Source organism: Gallus gallus, chromosome 2 (genome assembly GCF_016699485.2).
Source record: "Gallus gallus isolate bGalGal1 chromosome 2, bGalGal1.mat.broiler.GRCg7b, whole genome shotgun sequence".
NCBI classification, from domain to species: domain Eukaryota; kingdom Metazoa; phylum Chordata; class Aves; order Galliformes; family Phasianidae; genus Gallus; species Gallus gallus.
In genome coordinates this window covers 80382194-80408007 of record NC_052533.1, presented here as the reverse complement: position 1 = coordinate 80408007, position 25814 = coordinate 80382194, and the positions used below count along the sequence as shown (strand labels likewise).

At 37.5% G+C, this 25814-nt stretch overlaps 1 protein-coding gene across 2 annotated transcripts in view; it reads left to right on the top strand.

The window, feature by feature from the left end:
• Positions 1 to 25814, top strand: part of DDC (dopa decarboxylase) — a 72542-nt gene that overhangs the window by 37407 nt on the left and 9321 nt on the right. For both annotated transcript variants that reach the window (XM_419032.8, XM_015282289.4), the window contains exons 6-12: positions 2283 to 2426; positions 7993 to 8059; positions 10610 to 10704; positions 12472 to 12539; positions 17916 to 17992; positions 22158 to 22177; positions 22875 to 22973. In XM_419032.8, coding sequence (XP_419032.3) covers positions 2283 to 2426; positions 7993 to 8059; positions 10610 to 10704; positions 12472 to 12539; positions 17916 to 17992; positions 22158 to 22177; positions 22875 to 22973 — 570 coding nt within the window. The remainder of the gene's footprint in view (positions 1 to 2282; positions 2427 to 7992; positions 8060 to 10609; positions 10705 to 12471; positions 12540 to 17915; positions 17993 to 22157; positions 22178 to 22874; positions 22974 to 25814) is intronic.

Below are 25814 nucleotides of genomic sequence, written 5' to 3'. Positions count from 1 at the left end.
TTTTGTGAGTTCTGCTGCTCCTATCTTCCTAATGCTCTAATCCTATTGAAGGGCCAAGCAGTGTTGCACTTCTCAATAGCTGTGACATTTTCTTAGTTAAATGTCAATGAGGTAGAGGGAGATTTCTTAGCACTTGATGTTTAATTCAAAGTAATATCTGATTATGCAGAATAAAACATCCAGGTTTCAAGTTTGCCTTCATTTACTACCGCTAGTTAAAAAGCATTGGAAAGCAATTTAAGAGTGCATTAAGAAGCAAAAAGAACTTGTTGCACGAGAGCAGTCAGGACAAGTAAATATGAGGACAGACAACTGTTTTCAAAAGGCACAAAAGATATTCGTTCTTTTTTTGTCTGGGACCCTAAGGTCTGTGTTCTGCTCAAACTTTGACCCAGTGATGCACAAAGCCTGCTACTTGTTTCCATTTATTTTTTATTTTTTATTTTTTTTTGCTCCATGTAAATGACTGACTTGAAATGAGGACTGACAGGCCTCCATGTATGCTGAAGGTCAGGGGATCTTGTGTTTACAGAAGGATTTGCCTTAAGATATTGCTGACCTTTAAAAGCAGATTGCTGCAGAGCTCACCGGTCCTCCTGTATTAAGAACAGACCTGTGTGACTCATAGCAATAATCCACAAAAGAAAGTAAGCCTAAGCCATTCTGAGGGAGATAAAACCATGCACCAGCAAAGCAAAACAGCGCAAGACTGCAGTAGCAGGGTGGCAGAAAGCTGGTCCTTTGGGAGACTCAGATCTCATATATCTTGGCAGATCATTTTAGCTTTTATGTATTTCAGGAAGTCCCACTGAAATTGTTCTGCTTTGTATAAATGAGCACAGAGCAGGGCCAGCAACTTTCCCCAGTAACGACTTGAGAGCCTGGGGACAACCTAAGTGCCTGGGCTGCCCTGGCTGAGGCACTGCTAGGCCATTGAAAGTGAGACTGAGCTCTGAAAGTGAGACTGAGCTCTCTCTTGTTTATAAAACACCTCTTTCCATTGTATGCTTAAATGAAGTAGGGTACTGCTATGGTAAACACACAGTGTTCTTCTTCAGAAGCAGAGTCTGTGTCTAGACTTCCACATTTTGTCAGGCTGGAGCCTAATTAGTTTACCAGAGTACTTTAACAAGAGGTGCTGTTGAGGTACAATTTAATAGTAAATCTACCTTTAAAATGCATCATCCCATGGAAAGGTGAAGTTGAAAGGCAGAAACTATTTCATCTGGTATTGTTCAGCCTATGTTTTGGCTTAATCTTCTCCGTGTTTGTATCCTAAATTAGAACAGAATTGTTAAGTGCTCTTGTAGGCTAGCAAGGCTCAACAGGGATAGCATGGAGATGATGAGTGAGAATAGTCAGGATATGAGAAGGCGAAAAACACTTCTCTTTCAAATAATTGATTATTAATGAAATATTAGAAAGGTGAAAGGTAAAGTTGGTTGTTGTTTTTTTTTGGTTGTTGTAGTTTACCCATGCCTTAAATGAGCATTTTGTGGCTAACCACCCCTTTTACTATTAATAGCATTATTATTATGTTATACTTTTTACTTTTGGAAATTTCTAAGTGGTTTCTTTGTTTTACTTTTCTGAGATGTGCTTTATGTTCTTAAAAAAATGCTATTTTCACAGAATCAAAATAAAATGGGTTATAAATAAAATAAATCATTGGGAATATTCCTTACTTACCTAGCAAAATAAATGAATGACTGAACCACAATTTATTCAGGAGGTAATTAAAGAAAAATGATCATGTAAGAAAATATCTTAATCTATATCACTCTGTGTTGTATTTATTTTTTTTATGGTTCAGCAAGGATGTATACCATGGAAGTATGCTCTTTAGCAACTAAATTATTATCAGACAGGATGATTATCTGTGTAGTTTTTGGTTGATCTGGAGCCAAATCTTGAAGCTTTTAATCAATTCTGCCTAATTGAAAATATGTTAATTAAAGATCTCACTAATGTTTATTGAATTCTTGTCTGAATGAGACCATGGCAGTATTTTCAAGAATACTTCAGGGTTTCTAGTGGTGTATTCGTGTGTGTGCATGTGAGAGAGTACGTGCCTATATGTATGCGTTCTCATTTGTCTGTGTCTACCTATCTGAAAGGAAAGAAAGAGTCTTTATAGTAACTTTTAGTCGTTTTAGACATTCAGTCCCAGGATCTCAAATGTTGCTTTACTTGAAAGAAATTTGGCTATTTTTCACATTCAAATAAACTTCTTAAATTCCAATAAAAAGTGGCTGTCTTAAAACTTGCCTATTTCCTTGCAGGCTCATTCATCCGTGGAAAGGGCTGCACTGATCAGCGGTGTGAAGATGAAAAGTGTTCCTTCAGATGATACATTTGCAGTTCATGGTTCAGCCCTAAAGAAAATTTTGGATGAAGACAAAGCTTCTGGTCTTATCCCATTCTTTGTGAGTACTGGATTTTAAGTCATCAGTGGATTTATTCTCTTCAGTTATTTTTGAGAGGAGTAGATGATCTTATTCCTAAGAGAGGGTTTGATAGGCAGACTGGTTAGAGTATTATGATAGTTTCCATGAATGTTCTTCACGCACATGAGCTTTGCTAGAGACTTTTCAAGTATTTATATGTGCAGAAAGAATAACTGTATCTAGAGGCATTCTTTAAGAAGCATTGATTTGCAGGAGGAGGAACACATTTGAGCATCTGGTTGCACTTCTGAGCAAAAAGCAATTTTTAAAAGAAGATGAATTTGTTCTAGATGTTTGAATAAGTGCAGGTGAATTTTCTAGTTGTATTTATCTAACCTTGCAATGTTATGGTCTCCTAACACTTCCAAATGGCCTCTTATCCAAAGAACATTTGTTTGTTTGTCAGATCGACTCCTTTCAGTTCAGAACACCATCTCATCATTTCAAGTTAAAACAGTATTTCACATTTTTTTTTTCGTGGAATAAGTAACCTCTGTTTTGTTTCTGTACATCGTCAACAAAATGTTTTGCTCATTTCCAAGCATTATACCTCTACAAAACTTGATATAGACCATGAACTGCATAGATTTAAAAAGGGATGCAATACGTCAGCAATAATATATTTTCTATTGACCTTCCATTAAATAAAAACTAGAGCTTAAAGAATATCTTGTAGAAACTGAGAACTCTAGAAATGGATTTTTAAGGAGAATAAAAAATGTCACTTTTTTTTTTTTCCCCAGAAAAGTCATGTCTGACAACAGTTGTTCTTTTTCTTTCATGTGGTAACATTTTGAAAAGTGCTAATGTGACTTAGATTTCTTTGAACTGTTTTCAGAAAAAAATAGCAGATTAAGCTTACTTGCAGACATAGATAAGTGCCAAATGGGATGAAGTAGCTTTTATTTCACCAAGCCTTTTGAAAATGTAATCTTTCTACTGTTGTTATTAACCTTTAGTGTCTGGTCTTATGTATTATGAGGATGAGCAGAGTGAAAAATGTTTTTCATATAGGCTAGGGTGTCAGGAATTGGCAAGTCATTGGGATAACTAAGCACATCCCATCAGCTGCTTTCCTGCATGATGAGACTATGACAGAGAAACAAAGCTTCTATAGGGTTGGCTGAGTGGACTTTCTTCTGTGGGCTGCTCCTGTTGAAGTGGAGATGTGCCATAAGGTTTTATGTCTGTTATACTGTAACAGCTCGTAATATTTGATGCAAAGTCCTACTTTTTTTTTTATCTTACTATGAATTTTATGTGATTCCAAGTATAGTGCTACATCGCATTTGTATGCTAACAACAAAGTTAATGCTTTCTCCTCATCTTTTGTCCATTTGCAAGAAATGCAACTTGCCCCTCGTGAATATTCGTTTCTTATTAATATTCCTAAGTGCAGCAGGAGGAAATAAAAAATTCTATTTTATGCATTCAGCAACACCTTTACAAAGGGTAATTAAACTGTTGTTTATTTATTCCTCTGTTTGCTTAGCTGTGCAAGAGGCTTTCAAAGGCAGCACAGGCTCAGTCTGTGTTAATATGGCTTGTGCCAGGTCTTCCGTTTATTTGTATACATAAAACATGTCAGCTTAGATTAAACTAGATCTCATTATCCTTATGGCTGGCCTCTTAACTCCAAAGGTGTGTTAATTCTCTGTCATGCTGAGCAGCAGTCCATGTGCTGTATTAATGCTCCCTTTTCTGCCTTGCAGATTTCAAAAGCCTTTCCATTTCTTTTGTTCCTGAGTAATTTGGTGCTATTTTATTTAGTTCTGGTGACAAAGTTAAGCACATTGCCAAGGAAACACCTTACGCCACTTTATTCCTTGTCTCCCTGTATTCACTGATCCTTCACTAAGGAGAGTGATTCAACATCAAAGCAAAAAATTTAACAGAAGAAATTCTGCCTGAAGACATTTCCAACAGCAAAGATCTTTGCTAATGAAGAGATCTTGGTGGCATGCAAGCTGATGCAGTCAGCAAAATAAAAGTTTTCTTGAGGATTAAAAAGAAAATGCAAGCAAATTCCAGTGCTTTATACACAGAATCTTGCTCTTGTATTCACTGAACAAATGAGAAGTTGTTATATTGAAGTTTCTTATAGAAGTGAGTGGAGAATCAGGGGTACATTTCCTCCATGTGAAAGAGGTTCTGTCATTACAGCAACCTGCTCATTACAAGTTTGTTTTCCACGTACATAACATCTGGTAATCAAGCTTTTTTTTTTTTTTTTTTTTTTTTTTTTTTTTTTTTTTTTTTTGTGGGGGTGAGACATTTAAAAAGAGCCTTTGAATTCCTATCCACCATCTTTTAGCATTAGTAATGTGTCTGCTACTTTGTTCAGTGTAAGCTGCTGCCAAACAGTGGACTCAGAATTCTGCTTTTCTTTCCTTAAAAAAAAAAAAAAATCAGACTTGTGTTAATTTATCTTTTTCAAAATACTTGTGAAGACATTGAAATACAGACATATTTTGATACAGTAAAGCAACCAGACTGTGAAATGCTTCTAGTTGTGTCACATATGGGGGAACTGAAGTTGTCATGATTTACCATGGAGCAGTTTCCAAGCATGTCTGATACTCAGCCCTGCATCTGGCCATCAGTGAAGGGGAAGCTGTAAGTCCTGAAATCCTGTGCTGAAATCGTGTTCATTTCATTACTTATGAACATTAACTAAAGGTTAAGTGCGTGCTTAAGTACTATTCTCCTTTAGGCCCTATGCTCCCAGTTTGAGATAGGCCTTCAATTGGATGAGTGTTGATGAGAGATGCCCAAATGTGGTGAGTCATGCACTGCTAAATTGAGAGGTAGGGTGCACTGCTTTAGAGCCTCCTTTACTTGAAGTGTGTGATAGTCTGTGAGCTTTATCCTGTCTGTCATAAATCAGCACAGCTATATTGCAACCGGTGTATATATTGTACAGTATATTTCAACAAGCTCATCCAATCTCATGCTGCTGCAGTGGGATGTTTTTCCTACTGAACAAACGCCCAGCACAAAATTCTACTGAAATGACTCCTCTGAATGACGATCTGCAGGATACTGAGAAAGGCTGTTTCTGTTTGGACACATTCAGGAAGCAACAAATCAGTTGGACTGAAAGAGGGGACATCTTTTCAGTAGGTGTTAGCAATAAGATCCTAACTGCAGATTTCCGTTTGGAAGAAGTATTCTCGAGGCACATACAGATAGCCAGGGCAATGTTTCTTAACCCACAGTGTCATGAGTGCAAGCTGGCAAAGAGCTGAGTTGGAGAAAATAAAAATAATAGAAGAACATTGGAATTTCTGCCTCATTTTAGTGAACTGCAAATGGAAATCTTTGTGGCAAGAGTATGCAAAATGTGTCTGTATCTTTTTAAGAAGCTGTCAGAGGTCTTCCAGTCGAGAAGATTAAGAGTCATTGCTCTCAGGCATCATAAAGGTTTGTGTATTATCCCCAGCATAGCTCTCGATTTCAGGAAAGTAATATGTGAGAAGACTGATTCAAGCGTGTTAGCTGCTTTGCATTTGCAGCTGAGTCTGAGTCAAATCTGAAGTGCACAACCTGAGATGGAGAAGGCCTTCAGGCTATACTAAGCCATCAGCCCCGTTTCTGTGATGCAGCCTGTCCCCCGCCCCCTGCACAAATGTGATTTTCCTGGTGTTGTACAGGTCACAAATTGAGTTAGATTTGTTGGTTAGCACTGAGGCGGGGTAATGAGAGCCATGACAAGAGCAGGCGCTGTCATTTTAAGTGGTTTCTGAGAATTAAAACAAGTAGCTTTGAGGCTTAGACACCTTCAGAGAGGACAACAAAATTATTTCAGTAACTGAGGTATCCTTTACAGAATAAGGCATTATTCAAATGACTTAAGCATATGTTTGAACTCGTATTATCTCTCATTGAAGCAGCACACTCCTTACACTGATTAGAGGGCACTGATTTAGCTGTAGTACAACACAAATAACAACTGTTTCTAAGTTTCTCTTGCGAAATTGCTCTGATTACTTTTATTGCTAAACTGACTAGCAATTCACTCTAATCTTATCAGAAAGTCCACTGCCTATTGTAAAATATATGCATAAGAGCAGAGCTAAGTCTGTAGTGCACTCTTTCTCTTGATACTTTCGTTGGAAAAGTCCCCTGCTCCTCCTGAATCCAAAGGCCGCACGTGCCTACCCATTACGGAGCTGTGTGACACAAATGCACTGCATGGACTCGTAACATATCATTGTGTGTATGTTCTGCTAAAAGACAGAGTGTTTGTTTTCTGAACAGTGTAGTAGATGGACAAGCATCATGTAGGTGTTCCTTACTCTTCTATCAGGATTTCTCAAGAGTTCAGGGGTGGACTTGCATATGCACACAGTAGAAAGCCTCTGCAAAACATGACTATCTGTGGGTGTACAGAGAAAAACAGAGGAAACAGAAGATGGTGCATTTACAGTGTTGGCAGAAACAAATGAATAACAGTCAAAAAAAAAAAAAACCAAAAAAAAAAAAAAAACCCAAGTACAAAAATAATAACAGTAACAAAATTCTGGTTGTGATGTATTTATAGTCATCTGGCTGGACTATGGTCTGCATGTAACCTTGGATGAACAATCTAATTTACTTCGTACTTCTGTAACTATCAAACAGCATAATTTACTTGCCTATATAAACTGTAAAGTGTATTTTATCATATAATAATTCCATACAAGGCAAAACTGACTCCCAACCTTTATCGGTAGTTACAAAAATAAGACTAGATGTTTAAAATGTAAGAGGAGCAATAAAAAATAAAATAATGTCAGCTTAAATGTGCTTGGAAGGTGTTTTCTGGGTTACAGTTCTATCTGGATATTCCCAGTAAATTACCATAGCTCATTTGCACCTAATTATATTATTTTACTACTGTGATACTTCCTTCAGTATTTATGTTGCCCCTGATTTTGGTCTTGCAGCAGGAGATGCTAGGTGAGAAATGAACAGAATTCTGGGATGAATCTAGGAGAAGAAGTTTATCTGGCATTAAATTTTGTAAACTTGATACTGAACATAAGCTAGTAGAGAACAGGTCCCAGGCTGCAGATCCCTAGAGCGTAAATCAGTTACAAATATGTGTGACTCTTTAGCTCAGGCAGTAACTTCTAATTTGCTCAAGTTCAGAGATTTCCTGTATGGCATTAACTGAAAATCATTTTAATGATAATTTTGTATGTGGGACTGGAATCAGGCCACATGATAAACATGTGGAAAATACAGAAAAATATATAAACCTTATGTTAATGTAATACTGTGACTGATCCATCAGACAACATTACAAGGACACTTGTTTTTATGTGTTTGCCTCCATAAGAAGCACAGGGGAGCTTTGAGGAAAAAAAAAAAATAGATTCCCAAAAGCTATTGTGTAGGATACGTATTGGTTAAAACCAAATGATTTTACCCCATAACGTCTATTCTTTGTCTTTACTGTTGCCTTTCCAGACAGTTCTTCTGACTTGGTAATTTTCTTTGCTGCAACACTTAACGATTTTTTGCCTCTCTCTTTTTTTTTCTTCTTTTTTTGGCTCTGCAGTTTTGTGCAACGCTTGGAACCACACCTTGCTGCTCCTTTGACAAACTGCTAGAACTGGGTCCTATTTGTAAGTCTTCATCTGCTGCTACTTTCTAAAATTGCAGATACCGGTTTAAGCTGTGCTGAGTCATTTCCAGGGCATTGTGCAGTGTCACTGCCTGAGTTCAGTAAAGCTACTTACAGATGAGACTTTAAGTTACAATTTTCTTTCTAATATTAGGTCAAACAGTCTCAGACCACTATAGAGGACTGAGGACATTGCCTCAAGGTTTTTGAAGGAGCATTTTGGAATGCTTTCAATGAACACACACTGCATTTTAGTTTGTAACGTTTGTTCTTCAGGCCTTTCTACCTGCCAAGAGTGTCTAGAGCAATGGAAAAGATCACGAAAAAGCTGACCCTCTAAGTCTCCTCTGCGCCCAAAGTTTTGTTTCTGTTTGGTTCTAATGACTACAGAAGGCAGGGAAGTTATGCACCAAAAATCCATATGTATTTGTAGCCCTTCCTCTCTTCTATGCTATTTCCTTCTTGCAAGAAGACAGGACAAGTACCAGGATGCTGAATACAGTGGACAAGCCACGGACTCTTGCTAAGTTTTTTTGTGTTAATGATCTGCTGAGGCAAGCTTTCATCTGCAAAGAGGGTTGGTCAAAAGAATACTCTTGCTGGCTGATGAAAACTTGACAGAATTGCATCATATGTATTCCAATGTGTCTTTAGAGCAGGCTATTTATAGGCATGGAACTTTGATCTTTTGTTCATTTATTCAAGCAGAGCCTAAAACAGAGCTTTTGTGGTGGTGATGTGCTTTAAGTTCCCTGCTTCTCAGCTCAACCCCCAAAGACTCAGTGTTCTAGTTCTCCTTTCTGAAAAGGTTTTCTAGTAGTCTGCTTAGCAGCTTGAAATTATTTTGTTCTTCAAATTATTCCTATAGGCCTGACCTAATAAAACAGTAACACCAATACTCCTTGGGATAGCAACTAATTGTGACTGTTTCACCAAGCGCTCTCCGTGTCTTCCTGCTTATGCAATGGAGTCCAGCAGGATTACATACTAATCACATCATAAGTCTTAAACTAGCTTTTTTTCTTTTGTGTGTGTGTGTCTCAAAACAAATACAGACAAAAACAAATAATCAAATAAACTTTGATCATTTCTTCAAATAAGTCTACTTCATCACAGAATGGTCTGGGTTGGAAAGGACCTTAAAGACCATCCAGTTCCAACTCCCATACTGTGGGCAGGGACACCTTCCACCATTTCAGGCTGCCTAGGGCCCCATCCAACCTGGCCTTGAATGCCTCCAGGGATGGGGCACCCACAGCTTCTCTGTGCAGCTGTGCCAGGGCCTCACTGCCCTCTGAGTGAAGAATTTCCTCCTAACATCTGACCTAAATCTCCTTTCTTTTAGCTTAAAACTATTTCCATGTGCCCTATTACTATCCACAGATTTGAAAAGTCGGTCTCCCTTTTCCTCATAAGCTCCTTGAAATTACTGAAAGGCTGCAATGAGATCTCTCTTGGGCCTTCTCTTCTTCAGGCTGACCAGTCCCAGCTCCTTCAACCTCTCTTTGGGGGAGAAGTGTTCCAGCCATCTGACCGTATTCATGGCCCTGCTGGAACTGCTCCAACAGCTCCACATATTTCTGGCACTTGGGTCCAAGACCTGGATGTAGTACTCCCTCACAGGTGCAGAGTAGAGGGGATCACCTCCTCACCTCAATAGATGGCCATCACCTCCCTCACCCCTCTGGCCACCTCTCTTTTGATGATGAAAAGAATAATAATATGCAAAATGTAGTTTGCAAGAATGCAAATTCCTGCATGACCTCAGTGCCTCATTGCAGATCCGAATGGCCATACCACTGTATGTACAAATATGCATTAGGACTCATTTATGACCAGTATTAAGATTTTATGTGGGCTTCAGTCATCAGTTCATGGTCTAGTGTGAATTAATATAGAGGATTAATAGCAGAGTGTGATTATATAATTGCAGAAAGTACATGAGCTTCTCAAATGCTGAAGTATTTCTGCAGTGAGTAATCAAAACTGGTCCTTTCTTAATCCTTTAGTACTTGCTCTTGAATAAGTGTATCAGTCCTCAAAATAAGCAGTGCACTTCACATGGTTCAAAAGCCTGTATATGTACATACCAATATGTGAAAAAAACCTGTTTAAAAATATGTGTGTTTATTTGTGACTTAAGAGTTAAAAGCAGAGAGCACAGCTAGAACTCTAGCTCCTCTTGCTAATGTGATGCTATTACCATAGAAATGAATAACTACATCTCTAGATAAATATTTTAAAGTATATTTTAGTGGTTCTTCCATTAAAATTGTTTAATATTTTATATTGTTTAATAGTAATAAGGAAAACCTAAGTATATAGGGACTGCTGCTCTAGAAGAACTGGAAAGGAAGAATAACGTTTTGTGTATACATCTTAATGCAGTTATGGAAACCCAAATGGTAGCAATGTTTCATATCTTAAGTTTAAACTGGGAAAATACTGACATCAAGGAAAATCTCTCAAGAGCTTTGTTTCATACTTTCTAATCTTCTGTTTAATTTATTTTCCATTCAATTCTTTTTTTTTTTTTTTTTTTTTTTTTTAGGTAATAAGGAAAATATCTGGATGCATATTGATGCAGCCTATGCTGGGAGTGCATTCATCTGTCCTGAATTCAGGCATTTTTTAAATGGAGTGGAGGTGAAGTATTTTTTGAGCCACCTATTAAAACCTTGCTCTTCTGTAGAATCTTTCTGTTTAAAGAAACATCCAATATTAATGGCTTTTCTAGAATCTCAAAGTATTCTGCACTTCCACTTCCACTACGAATCCCTGCATATTCTATTACCTTACTTGTGTTCATGTATTACTGGTTTATTCTGGATGTATGCAAATTATGACGGTATGTGAAAGTCACTCAAGAATGGCAAATAGTAGTTAACCAAGTACCCTCGAGAAAGCACATCTGTAACACCCAAATTCTATATTACAATAATAATGCTAATAATAATAATAATGGTGTGCTCATTATGCCTGATATTATGTTTGCATCCTGAGAGTCATGTAGAATACAGCAAGTAGCTGTATCTCAAAAAGAGAGAGCTTAATAACCAAGAGAGCTAAATGAAATATTCCCCCATCAGCTCATGTTCCTTTTTTCCCCCTCACTTGCTGAGCTACTTGGCATTCAGTTGCTTAGATAAGGATACTTCAATTTCCTGCTGCTCCCCTCAGACAGTCAGATAAGTACTTGTCTTCCATGTCAGTGGAGAAAATATTGCTATTTGGTGAAGGCAGAAGTTTAAACACAGCACAGATAGGTAGTGACTAATAAAGAAGAGGAGGGAGCCCCTTCCCCCCAGCAAATAAAGCATTTCTTTCTGTCTCTTTTTTATCAGCAAATGAAGCTTGTTGTAATTTCCTGTGGGGGGATATATTTTAACTTACTGTTATTGGTTCCTGAAGGAAATGAAACAGCATCCCTTGTCTGGTCCAGCATTTGCCATAAAAGTAAATATTTAACAACCACAGATAGGTTTCTTGCCTTGTGCAATGCAGGGAGATAGATCAGTAGCCAGAAATATAGATAATCTCTTATGAGATAAATTGTTAATTGTTTACAAGTGACAAGGAAGGTTCTGAGAAGCAAATGAGAATCAACAGTGCTACATGGAGTAGTCAGACCCTGGTGCTTCCAGGCCCCCATCTCTCCGTACATTTGATGGCAGATTGCCTCTACCTTTCTTAACACAGCCTACAGAAGAAGCCTTTTCCACATGTCAGTCTCACCTATCTTAGTTTCCTCTGAAGATGCATCAAGTAAAACTGGCCTTTCCCATGATTTATATAATGTATTGTGAATGCCTGTTTGTTCTGTGTAGGCTTTTTTTTTTTCAGCTTTAGAAGAAAAGATGATTTCCACTAAAAGAGAATACCTTGGCCCCCAAAAAATAAGTGATTTCCTGAGCATTTGTAATCTGATGGTTAAACGTGATTCACAGATTCTGAACAAAATATATTATTTGTCTCTCTACCTGAATTTTGTGTCTATATCTTAAATAATCTTGGAAATAGAAAGCTCAGTGAATCATTTTGGAAATTACATATGAACCACAGCAGCTATTGCTGACTATGTTTATGTTTATTATGAAAGAAATTGTTTAGTTTATACTGAAATATCTACTTCTGCATACCATCTGTATCTGAAAGGTGTAATTGTTAGCAAATGCTCCACATTTTGATGATAAGAGTAGTTTAGCTGCACCATAAACCTAACTTCAATTCCCAAAATGAAACAAAGATATAAATGCAATAGTAAATAAGTAAGGTGATATCAGTATGAATGTTACCTATAAAGCCCCTGTTCAGGAATGCATTCATAGTTAAGGTGTACTCAGATAATTTAAGTTATATTATTAGCATGTTTTCTCTTTCATAATTCTTTTTTATTTATTCATCTGTTCTCAGTTTGCAGATTCATTTAACTTTAATCCCCACAAATGGCTCCTAGTGAATTTTGACTGCTCTGCTATGTGGTAAGTATTACAGAAAAAGGAAATATTACGAGAGACAAAAATCACATGTTAAATTAATCCACCTTTCTATTAATGGATGTTTATTTACATTTCTGTATTGAAAAGAGCTGTGGATAGCTTTAACTCTTGTAATTTACAACATTCTCTATTTCACGTAATCCAGTTTTATAACAAGTACAATTTAAAAGAGTACTGAGCTCTGCATCGTGCTGTAGAGATGGAGAAATCCCTAAAAGTTGGCAGAGTCATACTTGCTCTATTTTGCAACCATTTAACACATGGATGTCTAACCTTTTGGCTTGCATGGACTGCGCTGAGTGAAGAAGTATTGTCTTGGGCCACATATAAAATGTATAATATATCTAAAGTATCTAAGTCACAAAACTTTTTATTTAATTATATTAAAAAAAACATAAAAAAGAGAGCAACAAAACATAAAACTAGAGGGATATGTGGCCTTGTTTTTGTGAAACTAACGCATCAGAGTTTTTCAATGGTAGTGGCTGCAATTCTTATTGAGCTCTCAAGGTGCTCATCAGAGATTTTTGATCTAATTTTACTCTTCCTGTGCTTCATCCTTGAAAACAGTTGTTCACAAATGTATCTACTGCCAAAAAGCAGTATGAATATGGTATGAACATGAATCAGGTGTGGTTGTGAAGCGACGTGTGTTCTTCTCTGATAAGAGAGGGCTTATACAAGTCTAGTAAAGAGATAGGATCATTTTTTTATTTTTCGGTGAATATCTGATAGCAAGTCTATACATTCCATTTCTTCTGCAGTGAATGTGCACTTTTTAAAACTTACTAAACTATTTCACAAAATAACACAAGCCCGGGTTTAATAATTAAATAAGAAAACTTACCTGTTTGCTTAAAAACAAAAGATATATTTTCAGAGGCACACACACATGTGAGTAGGTTGAATTAACGTTTCTGACCATCACTGTGCTTTACAGAACAAGCGCACGTCATGTGTGACATTGCATTGATTTGACTGTGTGTGTGGTGGGAGTGAGAGGTGGACTTAGCACTGCACGGCCCTCTCCCCTCCGCAGGGTTCCATTGTCACCTATACAGTCTGTGCTCAAGCTGTGTGCAGTTGGCTCATAGTAAATATCATTAAAATGCATAAAATAATGTTAGAAGTTTACAATCTTGTGGGTCCATCTTACCAGCTGTACACTGCCGCACGTGGCCCGTAGGCAGTGGGTTAGACATGCCTGATTTAAAATACAAATCAAAAAACTCCCTCTAAGAATGTTAATACAATTAACAGTATGTTAAACAGATCCTTTTCTTCTTTTCCATAAAATTTCATGTTGGAGCCTTGATTCTTTCAAAAGCTTGTCTAAGAATGGTTGTGATTTAGCTGATGAAAAGCAGTTAATTTCAAAAAGGAGTATTTTTGCAATTTGGTACTGAGTTTTCAATTTCCCCAGATGACAGCAGAGATTACATTTTGATATGAAAGGGTGCCAGCGTAGAAACCTGTAGACATACTTTGAAACAAAGCAAATTAATTACAGCAGTAGTAACAACATCCCATAATAGATGATCCTGTTGTGTCCCAGAGTGGAATTTCCAGAACTTAATGTCTACCAGCATCACGTCTAATAATACTTATTATCAAAACAGCAAATAAGTAAATGCAGACTGTTTATCAAGATAAATTAAAACATCACTTTCAGTTATAATTGAAGAAGATTTTTGCAGAATTGAAACAGGAAGGGAAAACTGAAAACTTCATTTAAAAAGCAAACTTTAAGACATCATCCAGAAAAAAAGTCACCCTTTCCTGGAGGAAAGGAAGAATAAGTGTGTAACGTTGGTTATTCAGTTGCTTTTGGTTAATCTTTGGCTCTTTTGAAATCCTTGATGAAGTTGACTTTTGCACAAATATGCATATTATTCAGCTAATATGATACCTTTTTGAATGCAAGATTGTTCCTGACGTAAACACTTCAAATATTCCAAGCCTAATAAATGGCTTAGATGCAAATCACTCATTAGTAATGGCAGTGATTAACCAAGGCTCCAGTTTATAAGTCCCTCATAACTAGCCATCACTTCATACGAAAACAGGGAGAAGATGGAACTTCTTTGCCAATTTCTCCCATCTTTTTCCTAGTATTTGAAGGCATTGCTAGCAAAGTAGCCACTCTCAGAAATGATAAAATTCATAATCATTCTTTTTTAATGTTTGCAGGACAATTTGGAGCCAGAATCTTGTCCCTACAAGTTAAATTTGTTATTGATTCCGCTTTCACCTATATGCCTTTGGAGCCATGTTAGCACTTTTTACCTAGCTTTCCAGGAAAACAAGATATATACAAACATACTGATGTTCCCATTTCAGGAGATTGCAGCTTTTCCCTAACAAATCCTAGACTTTAGATATAAGGGAGTGTACTTTTGAAGTGCTTTCCTCCATTTTGTTTCTTGCCTTTTTTTTTTTTTTTTGTGAATCATCACACAGAATGCATATTTTCGTAGGTATGAAGATTTCATTTCAAGGAATCTTAAGAGACCTTGCAGAATGTCTCCTTACTGAAAGCTGCACAACTGTAGCCTAATATTAAGGCTTCATTTCATCAAGGCATTTATATATTGGTGTTATTTGCTTGATGTGGAATGAAGTATACCATTAAAGTTAAGCTCTTTGTCTTGAAGTCATTACGTCACCAAAAGATCAACTATTTCTGAGGCCTGTGCCTAATATTCACCTCTGTTATTGGCCTGTAATGCTGACTGAAAAGATGAAAACTTATTTGGAATGTGATAATAAGGGATCAAGGAGCCTGGTAAAAAGAAATAAATGTGATAGCTACATAGTCCTTTTAGGATCCATGGGAAGTATTAGCCATGATTTTGTAATAATACAGGAAGAGTTCAATAAACATGTCAAAGTCAAATTAAACTGAATTCCACTGAAGGTTTCTAGTTCACACAGACTTACTTAGCGGTTTCAGCATGAAACCAATGAACACCAATGAACACATTTCTTTTCCTTGCAAGTTGATTAAGAAAATCCAGCTACTAGATCTGTAATGTAATTATTTAACTACTTCGTGCATTATAAAGCACAGATGTCAGCTGGGATTTGGAGGTAATTTCATTATCAGTCTTTTGCAAAATATTCTGAAACTTCTTGATATACAGAAAAAAACAGATCCTAAGGGAAAAAAAAAGAAGAATTTAATATAATGTCTCTTAGAAGGGTATGTTCTCCATATTTATATTTCGAGGTCTTTTAAAAAAAACTCTGCTTTGACACTACCAGGCAGTTTTGTCTGGCCTGTTTAGCTGGTGCTCTGGAATATTGTGAAAGAAGAAATGCCTTCTTTCAGAGAGAGTAAAAGTAACAAGTCTACAAAAGTTTTGTTAATTTTGCTTTTCTATTGCTCTTTTCAGGGTTTAAGTGTTAAGTTTTTTCAGAAAGTTTGTTTTGCGTTTAAAGGCAGGTGCTAATAGGAAATGTTCTTCTGTAAGTGGAACCAAAATGTTCTTGTTGGCTTGTAATATTAAGCCATCTCTGTTTTTTTATCTATTAAAATTGTAAACATCATTAAAATATACAGAATAGAATGAGGCTGTGAGAAGCTTCCAATGTGCAATCCAAATAGTTTCCTTTTCACAGATTTTCACTGCTTTATCCAGTATAACTTTCACTATGTATTTCATATTATGCATACTTAACGTGTGAATTTTATGCCATTGAAAATAGATCTTGGGAGTCTATTACTATCACATCAAACCTTTAAAAAAAAATCACATTTATGAAGAAAAATTTTGAAATATATGCTCAGGGTCCTTCAGTCAATCTTGGGTATTTGCAAAGAAAGTAAAGAATACCACTTCTCTCTGTTACCAGACCACACAAGCACTTACTGCGAAGAAGGTTAAACACAAAGGGTGAAATCTAGACCGGGTGTATAGAGGCGCGGTTCAACTGATTCATATACATTTATGTCCAAGCTTTGGATTTATTTTAGTAATCCTATTAGATAGTTTTTTATGGTTGCCAGATTATGACCTGCCAAGTCTCAACTGGAACAGCCACCATCTTTTAAAAATGCAGGAACATCACAAAGATCACTAATGCCACTTTAATAGCAATCCATACATCAATCCACACATGATAGGGATGTTAATATCTTCTAACTGAAAAGATATTCCTGCATGGTTGTTATCCGTTCTGTTGTTTAGCACAGCATATTACAGGAGAAGGAATGAATCTCTCAGAATACAACTGATAGTATCGTTTATAACTTGGGTTTGTTGCCTATGGAATGAGCTACACAAATATATCAAAGTAATCAAACATATGAAATAAATACAGTAGAGCCCTTTAGAGATTTTTTTACAATATTTAACCTAATTAAAATTGCTTTTAGACAATAGTTTACTTCTTTATATATATGTGTGTATATATATAATCAAAAATAATCTGAATGTCTTTTACTATTTTTTAAATGTGCATCAACTCATGTATCTTCAGGTAGATACTTCCCATACCTGAAGTCAATCAAGGTAACCTCAGTACCTTCCTTACTCTTATAGCGAGATGAAGATTTTGTGTGAATAAAATATCTTATGTTTGTAGTTTTATGTGCAATTTTACATTAAAAAAACAAACAAACAAACAAAAAAACCCAACCACAACATAAAAAAGGATATGGAAAAAAATGACTTCTGCAGTTCAGAGTACCCCCACATTGAAATAATTACTGCTTGCTTTGTGAAATATTTATAGGCCTAATGGAATTACGTAGTGGTTTTTCCTTTTTTGACTTCTAGATCTTTCTGCCTGCCTTTGTAGAGGTGAGTCAGTCATATACATAGAGTGCTTCCCACTGATGAAATTGAGCTTATTTTCTCTCTGAGGTGGCTACACCATGCCACATGCCAGTGGCTGCAGCATGGGGAGACAGCGGCCAGCATCCTCAGCCCCAGCACTGCTCCGCGTGATGTCTGGGAAGCGACAGCTCTTCCCACACTGCTTTGTATTGCAGTAATTTGCAGGCAACTTCTGTTGACTGCAAACATGAACACTGCTTTAACTAGTCTCACATTCTGGTGTGATTGTCTATCACCATAAAAAGATTCTCTGCGTCTGTTTCTTATCTGTTTTTAAACATGCAGTTATGCAGTCATGCTGCCCGTTCCTGCTGAGCCTTACACTTACTGCTTGTAAGTACAGTACTGATATTGCTGTGAAAAAGTACTGAAAATGGCACAGGCTGTGCTCAGGAAATATGCCATTTTAAACACATTTAGTTTTCCTTTCCTCTGGAAATCTAACGCTTTAAATTTTAATTCTTATATTTCTCTGTCTTTTTTTTTTTTTTTTTTTTTTTGTCTTCATTTCATACAGGGTGAAAAAAAGATCAGATTTAATTGGTGCTTTTAAATTAGAGCCTCTCTACCTGCAGCATCACCACCAGGAGTCTGGTAATTTTATTGTTAAATACAATTACCATTATTTTATTTGCATGCTGATATTTAACATCAAAAAATGGTTTAAGATGACAACTGAAATTCTTAAAACTAGCTAAATTGTCTGGCAGCCTATTTTCATATTCAAAATGCCTTAGGAAGTGAAGTTTATTGAAGTGCAAACACATCTACTGAGATTTTAGTTTGTAGAAAAAACAACTGAGGGAAAGCCATTTAATGAGACATTGTATTAATCATTTTGTATTAGGATTTCCTCCATTCCATATTTACCACTGAATTGTTTCGCTAGCTATGGATTCAAGTTCTGATTCATATTTTCAAATACTTGTGTCAGGAGCAAACATTCTCTGAAACTGCAAAGAAAGGATGAGCTGTGTTTGGCATCTGTGCTCTATGATAGCTATCTGAGACACTGTCATGTGGCACTCATGTTCTTAAATTGATTGTAGCAAAAGAGGTGAGTGCACGTTATTGGTCCTGTACAAAATTCTCACAAAAGCTACTCCTGGAGTGCTCACAAAGAAGGTGTAGATCTTAGAGCCTGTACAAAGCTCCTTTACAGATTAGCGTTGCTCCTTGCACATACGTAGCAGCTGCAAAGTGGCATTTGCTATCCTGAAAGTTGGCTGTGCAGACTCAGTTGGTAAATGATTAATTGTGAAGGTCACAGCGGTGTAGTGTTAATAAGTGATTGACACATTCATTCATAATGACAGAACTACAGAATGGTAGGGGTTGGAAGGGACCACTGGAAATCATCGAGTCGAACCCCCTTGCTAAAGCAGGTTCCCTACAGTGGGTTGCACAAGAAAGCATCCAAGCAGGTTTTGAGTATCTCCAGAAAAGGAAATAAAGCCTCTTCGGACAGCTTCTTCCAGTGCTCTGTCAACCTTCAAAGTAAACTTTCTCAAGAAGGTGCATCACTTGAAGGGGCCCGTGCGTGTTCTTTTCATTTATTGTATCTCATATATTTCCTGGAGTTGGTGGTGCTGATCTATGCTCAGAAGTGCATTCTGAGTACACTTCTCTTTGTTAGAGCCATGAACTCATTGGCATTTAAATTAGAATTGCAGAATCATAGAATATCCTGAGTTGGAAGGACCCATAAGGGTCATCGAGTCCAACTCCTGTCTCCACAGAGGACCACCCAAAAATCAGACCATATGACTGAGACCACTGTCCAGACACTTCTTGAACTCCGTCAGACTAGGGCCATGACCACTGCTCTGGGGAGCCTGTTCCGGTTCCTTCCACCCTTCTGATAAAGAATCTTTTCCTGAAATCCAACCTGATCCCCCTATCATGCAATTCTATGCTGTTCCGTCCGGTCCTGTTGCTGCTAACAGAGGGATGAGATCAGCTCTGCCCTTCCACTCCCCCTTGTGAGAAGATGTAGGCCACCGTGAGGCCTCCCCAATTAATTAATACCATCTAGAATTCCACTGTTCACAAAAAAAAAAAAAACACTAGGCATAATCTATTCCTGTGCCTCGATTCTGACCTGTCAGAGCTTTTGTATTTTATACCTATTTTTACATTTTGTTTTTCTACATTTCCAGGCAGTGCAATTATGGTACAGGGTAATAAACAGGAAAACGTAAGAACTCTGAAGCTGAGGAAGCTGAGGTTCACCCACCAAAAGCTAGAATTATTAAGAAAAAAATGTACTTTTTTTTTTTTACCTTTTAAAGTGAAAAGTGCTAATTATTGAAAATATACGTGTCACTAGCTTTTAATTCATGTATAAGAAAAATGTTTATTTTGAGAAAAAGAATCTGAAGTTAATTAAGCTGAAAATATATTCTTGTGAAAATTGACAGCACTGATACAAGCATGTTAGGGCTTCCCCAGCTTAAATAACAGCAAAGGAAAATGAAACCTTTCTTAGTTGGCCTGAAAACTTTATCTCCCGGGTGGATAAAAAGTCATCCAGTCTTTGCGTTGCCTTCCCTATCTGTGTTAGTATTTCATTACATCTGGACATAAAGATTCCGAGTAGATCAGCTGATTATTAGCAGTCAAATGGCACTAATACTTTTTCTGCTCTATTCCTATTTGCTGACAGTTTTCCAAAGATCTGGACAGCTTTCCAAATGCCAGCACCTCTACTTGAACTGTCAAATTCAACCCATACATACGCCTTCAATCAAAATGTCCAGAGTTTCAAGAGTGCGAGGCTGTTACAGTCACTGTTGATCCCTGAGTAATTTATGGGATGTCAGCACTCCTGGAAATAAGATTTGTCTAATGGAGGATCTTATTTTCTGAGTATGTCTCAGGTCTGAGAACTCCAATCGTGGTCTACAAGGCAAATGAAGTAGCATTTTTTAATTCACTCATCTCTCACTCAAGAATTTAAATGAGCGGAAAAATATATCTATCTGTGAGCAATTAGTCTTAATAACCATATGGCAATTATGTGTGCCCTCAAGAGGAAAGTCTTTATTTTGTCATTAATTATAATTTTATGTGATTTGCATCATCCCACCAGGAGGATTATACTAGCTTGCCTGGGAGCCCAGGATATAGGTCAAATCCTAATGGCAGTGTAAGAATAGTGAGCTCCATACTCTATTGTAAATGCTGCGTGTGCTCCCACAATGCAATTCCTCCTGGTTAAATACAGATGTAAGGCTAAGGCTTGTAATCAAAGACTAATCATTGACTGCATTCTGCTTCACAGCTTGTGAAAGGCGTTGTTGTGGATCATTAGACATAGCCCCTTGCAGCAGCGTAGGATTATTTATCTATCACCAGTTGCTTTACTTTCTTTGCTACCAGCCTTGCAGCTATCAAATAAAAATGGCTGTGACAACGCAGAGCACGAATGTTATCAAATGACCCTGTTACTGAGCTGAGACAGCCACGTTAATTCTCTGAAGTCCAGAAACAGAATAACAATTGTTCCTTTTTTTCCCTTTTGGAAGATAACCTGGGAACATGCTAAAGAACCAAATGGCTATGTGTTTCAGAGAGGAAGGATCGTGTGTTTTGGCCGCATGCATGTGAGAATGTTGGCGAGGGAGCTTGTCACACAGGCAACTGAGTCTTTTATTTGTTTGTTTGTTTGTTTGTTTTTTAAGAGTCCCAGGAAATTGGAAGGCTGGGATTACACAAATGACGTAGACTGGTCAATTCATAAGCCACAGTTCTATTTAGTACCTGGGAGCACTTAAACTGCACTTTTCCAAGGAATTTAAGTATATACTTTCCTGTGAAGCTTATACTCCACTGTAGAAAAATAATGAAGAATAAAAAAGCTAAGCAGATGCTTCCATGTGTTCCAAAAGAAGTGCTTTAAGATTTTAGGTCAATTTAATTTTTGTCACTGGCTTACTGCAAGTAATCCAGCTTTACCATGAAATTAGCCTAATTACCTGATTAAAAGCAAAGGTAGAAGCATCATGACTCTGTGTGGTCGTATAAAAGACAACAAATAATGCCTTCTGCCTTGCCTCCTTGGACTGCTTTGAGGCTTGGTCAAGCTGTGTTTGTATAAGGTTGTTTTCAGTACATGAAATAAAAAGCCATAAAGATGCAGATTATTATTCTCCAAATAGGAATAGAGTCAAATTCACATTTTCCAGTCACTTATTAGATGTGCTGAAGAATGAGCAACAAATGCATGAATGGGCATAAAAGGTAGTCATGAATGCATTATTTTGAAAAGCATCAGCTTGGTGATTTTACAGAAAAAAAATAATAAAAGCTGCTTTATCTACTACTTCTTTTCCTTACAAGGGGCAAATAAAGACAATACTGAGTCTGTGATCACTATGGGATCTTTGCCCAGGGAGGTGGTGAAGTCACCGACCCTGGAGCTGTTCAAGGAATGTTTGGATGTTGTTTTGAGGGACATGGTTTAGTGAGAAGTATTGGTGATGGGTGGGTGGTTGGACTGGATGATCCTGTGGGTCTTTTCCAATCTTAGTGATTCTATGATTCTATGATCTTAAGTCTAACAAAAAGGAGAAGTGTTTAATTTCTAAGTGGTATATTCTGACTAGCCAAGGAATGATGAGTATTACCCATTGATGCTGGTGATGCTTGTTTGTAGAAAGCATCTAGCTGAAAAACAGCATGTTCAATAGTACTAGAATGACTGTACGTTTTGGTTGTTACGATGAAGCAATGCAATTATTTTTTCTTTAACTTCCAGGCCTCATAACAGATTACCGGGTAAGTACATCAATATAATCACTAATATTACTGCTTGTATACACTGATATGTCCAGGGATTTAATTTTCCATTGATTTCATAGACTTCAAAACTTCGCCTTTCCTTTCGGGATGCATTCAGCTTGCTAGATTTTTAATGTTACTCAAGCTGAAACTTTAAACTCTCTTTTTGTAAAAAAAAACCCAAAAACAACACCATGTTTAAAGGCAGAACGTGTCTTGCATATGTAATGTTTCAAGGTTTAATCTGCAGAAAGAAAGGTTTTATTTTTTAGAGTAGTGGATAATACCTTTTTTTAAATGCACTTTTTAACCTTGACAATAGGAAATCTGTTTTGAAGTAGAAGACAGGCCAGTCATACTAGATGCTGGCCCTACAGCTGCAAGCCAATACTTACTTTTTCCAAAGCCTTTGAGGAGAATTCAGAGTGTAAATAGACAACTGGAGTTGGCTTGTGTTCCTTTCATTCTGCCAACAACCTTCTTTCCTACCTCTCATTTGAGAAATTTGAGTATTAAACAGTAATAGTAGGGCACGAGCCAAAAATGGCCATTTCTGTTATTACTGGCCCCAACCCTAGCTATGGCCTCTAGTATCTGAAATGGGTTGCACTTAGAAGTCATTACAGCATGTACAATTTCTGCAGTATCACTGCAAGGCTGACTTTTAATGTGGATGCCTCCCTCTTGCCCGCAGCACTGGCAGATCCCCCTGGGGAGGAGGTTCCGCTCCCTGAAGCTCTGGTTTGTGCTGAGGATGTATGGGGTCACGGGTCTGCAGGAACACATCCGCAAGGTAACTGCTGTGTGTTTTCTTGGGTGCTCTGCATGGGATAGCAAGGAAAAATGAGCTTTGTCCCTATCTGTTTTCTACAACTTCTGTATGCATCAGAAAGCAATGGCTTTTAAAAGAGCTCAGGTCAGTAGGAGTACTGCTTGTTTGCCCCAATTCTATATGATGGCAGGGTCAAAATTGTCACCTGTTTTGTTTTAATCTTTACAGAATACAAGTGTTGGAATGTGAAATTTATACAATGCAGCACCATTAGGCCCTCTCAAATTAAGCCAGAGTATATTGATGGTTTTTTTGGGGGGGAGAAAAAACATGAAAACAGACATTATCTCTTTATGTTATGAATGGACATGCATTGAAAAAACCCAACAAAATGAACAAAACCCATGATGTGTACAATTTATACTTTGTTAGCACTGTGGTGAATAAGTACTAAGTCTAGTCATGATTTAGAGCTGGCACCAGTCTAAATCATACATATACTTTCTCTGTGGCAGTAAAATCAAATTCAAGCATGCTTTTCCTTTTTATGAAGTTTAGGGAAACTTTGAGTGAGAGGAGCTCTATGACTTGGCTGTAAATATTTACAAAAATATCCATTAGCTGAGAATCTGGTCTCGTATACCAAACTCTTTGCAGACACACATTCCTTTCTGTTGTGGTACTAAACAGATTAAGCCCTAAGAAAGGCTTCTCCTGCCATTGTAAAACAGCAGCATGAAAATACCTCTTCCAATTTGGGAAGATTCTGGGATGGAGGGTGTCCTCTTCTCATTTTTATTACACTGTATTTCTCAATTGACTCTACAGTGACTTAAATTATATTTTTAATCCTATTAAGGTTGTCAGAAGCAAATTTTGACAACAGTGGCAAGCCTGGTGTTCTGTTGTCCTTGTGGCAACCTGATACATACCTTCCAAAGAAAAATTGATGTATAGTTGTTACTGCTTTACTGGACTGCCACTACAGTTCCTAGTGCTTTGCTCTCTCAGGTTAGATTTTTGGAGACTGCAGTAATTACAGCACGATGCCAAGTTTTTAAGTAGGGCTAAATCTCCCCCTGGGAAAACAGAGGATTGGAAGCCCTGTGTTAATTACATGGCCTTGATCAGGCAGATTTCTGCAATTTAATACCCACATTCAACAAGAAGCGTTGCAGTTTTCTCGTTCTCTGCCTCCCTGGCTGCCCAGACAAAAAGTGCTCGTCTTCCCATCATCTTAGCTGTTTTTATGTTTTCTATGACAACACAGTTCAGGAAGGAAAAGCAAATCAATCCTTTCTTAAAGATACTGACTGCAAAGTTGGAACCATCATACAATCCCTTATTTGTGAAAATAATCAGAAAGCTAGATTTCCAAGGCCTTGTTGAACTGTGTGCGTGTTTAATGTCTCTTTATGGATAAAAGTGTTCCTCTGTATACAGAGGAAAAAAAAGTTATCAGCTTTTTTTGCGACTTTGGAAAAGGAGTGAGGGTAACTAAGTGCTGAATTTGAGCCACTGTATACATCTGTGGAAGTGGAGCCATTAAGCCATTCTCCTCACCACCCCCCTTGATGAGTGCTAATTAAATTCAGTGCATTTCAAAGGAGCTTTAAAAAACAAAACAAAACAAACAAACAAACAAACAAACCCCCCAGTCTTTTCTATCTTCAGCAGTTCATAGCTGAACTTACATTTCAGGAAGGAATTGCATTTTATTTGCTTCCTGCTTTTGTAGAATTTCAGTAAAATATGACTTGCAAGTTTGCAGATGTGCTGGTAAAGTTTTATCAATAGTTGCAAGATAATAATTACGAATGTGTTTCATATCTTACCCATTTTCCTCTCTTCCCAGGAATTATCCTGGGTTCCAGGTATATTTTGCTAACTTTTCATCATGTAGTAATGAAACTAACCCGATGATGGTTCTCATTTTCTAATCTACAAACAAGTTATTAAACAAAAAGTAAATTGGAATTTAACTAAACTTGTTCTCTTCACTTGAACACTGCTCATCCTAGCACTTGGCCCTGAAAAGATGCTTTCATTTAAATACACCATAATGTCTTGCAAGAGACAGTATTTATGTTCCCACTGCTGGGAAAGGCAATCTTTGGAGAGAATAGCTACTACTGTATCTTGTGGTACTTTTGTCTTAAGGGAAACCCTGTAGTTGTCAGAATTATTTCTAAAGCTGTATTTGCAACAGCAGGTCATAGAGAGGCCATACCTAGCATGAGATCTAGGTTGCAATGGCAGGAGGTAGAACTGCAACCTTCAGGTGGAGAATAGTCGAGCCAGGGATTGGGAAGTTCTCTCTGATGTGCCCCCAGGAACTGGCCGTGCAAGTAAAATCAGGCAGAAAATCAGTTTTCAGACAGCTTCTTGGGCTGATATGTGGGGAAGGGGATGCATGTTTGGGATGTACCACTCACTTGTGCAGCAGGTAGTTCTCATACGTCAACATTCCTGTGTGTAGGCCACGGTGTGCCTGTTCACCCCATACAATTCCAGCTAGGGCATGACTGTTCAGGTGCATGACTCGGCCTCGTTAAGAGGTTGGGGACCAAGAGTTTCAATTCCTTTCTGGGTTTATATAAATCTCACTGTGAACGCTGTGATTGCCTAGCAAAAAATGACAGCTCCTCAGTCACAGAGCACTAGGAAGATTTATCCAGTGTTTATAGACTTCTAGTCAGGCTTCCTTTGCACAGCGAGGTTATACTTACAAAGTGATTTGAGATTTTCAATGGGGATGAGCCACAACATGATATAGACGGAAGAAACACTGCATGTCCTTCAGAAGCCACCGTATTAGCAGCGTGATTAGTGAGATTCTATACAGAAGATCAAAGACATGCA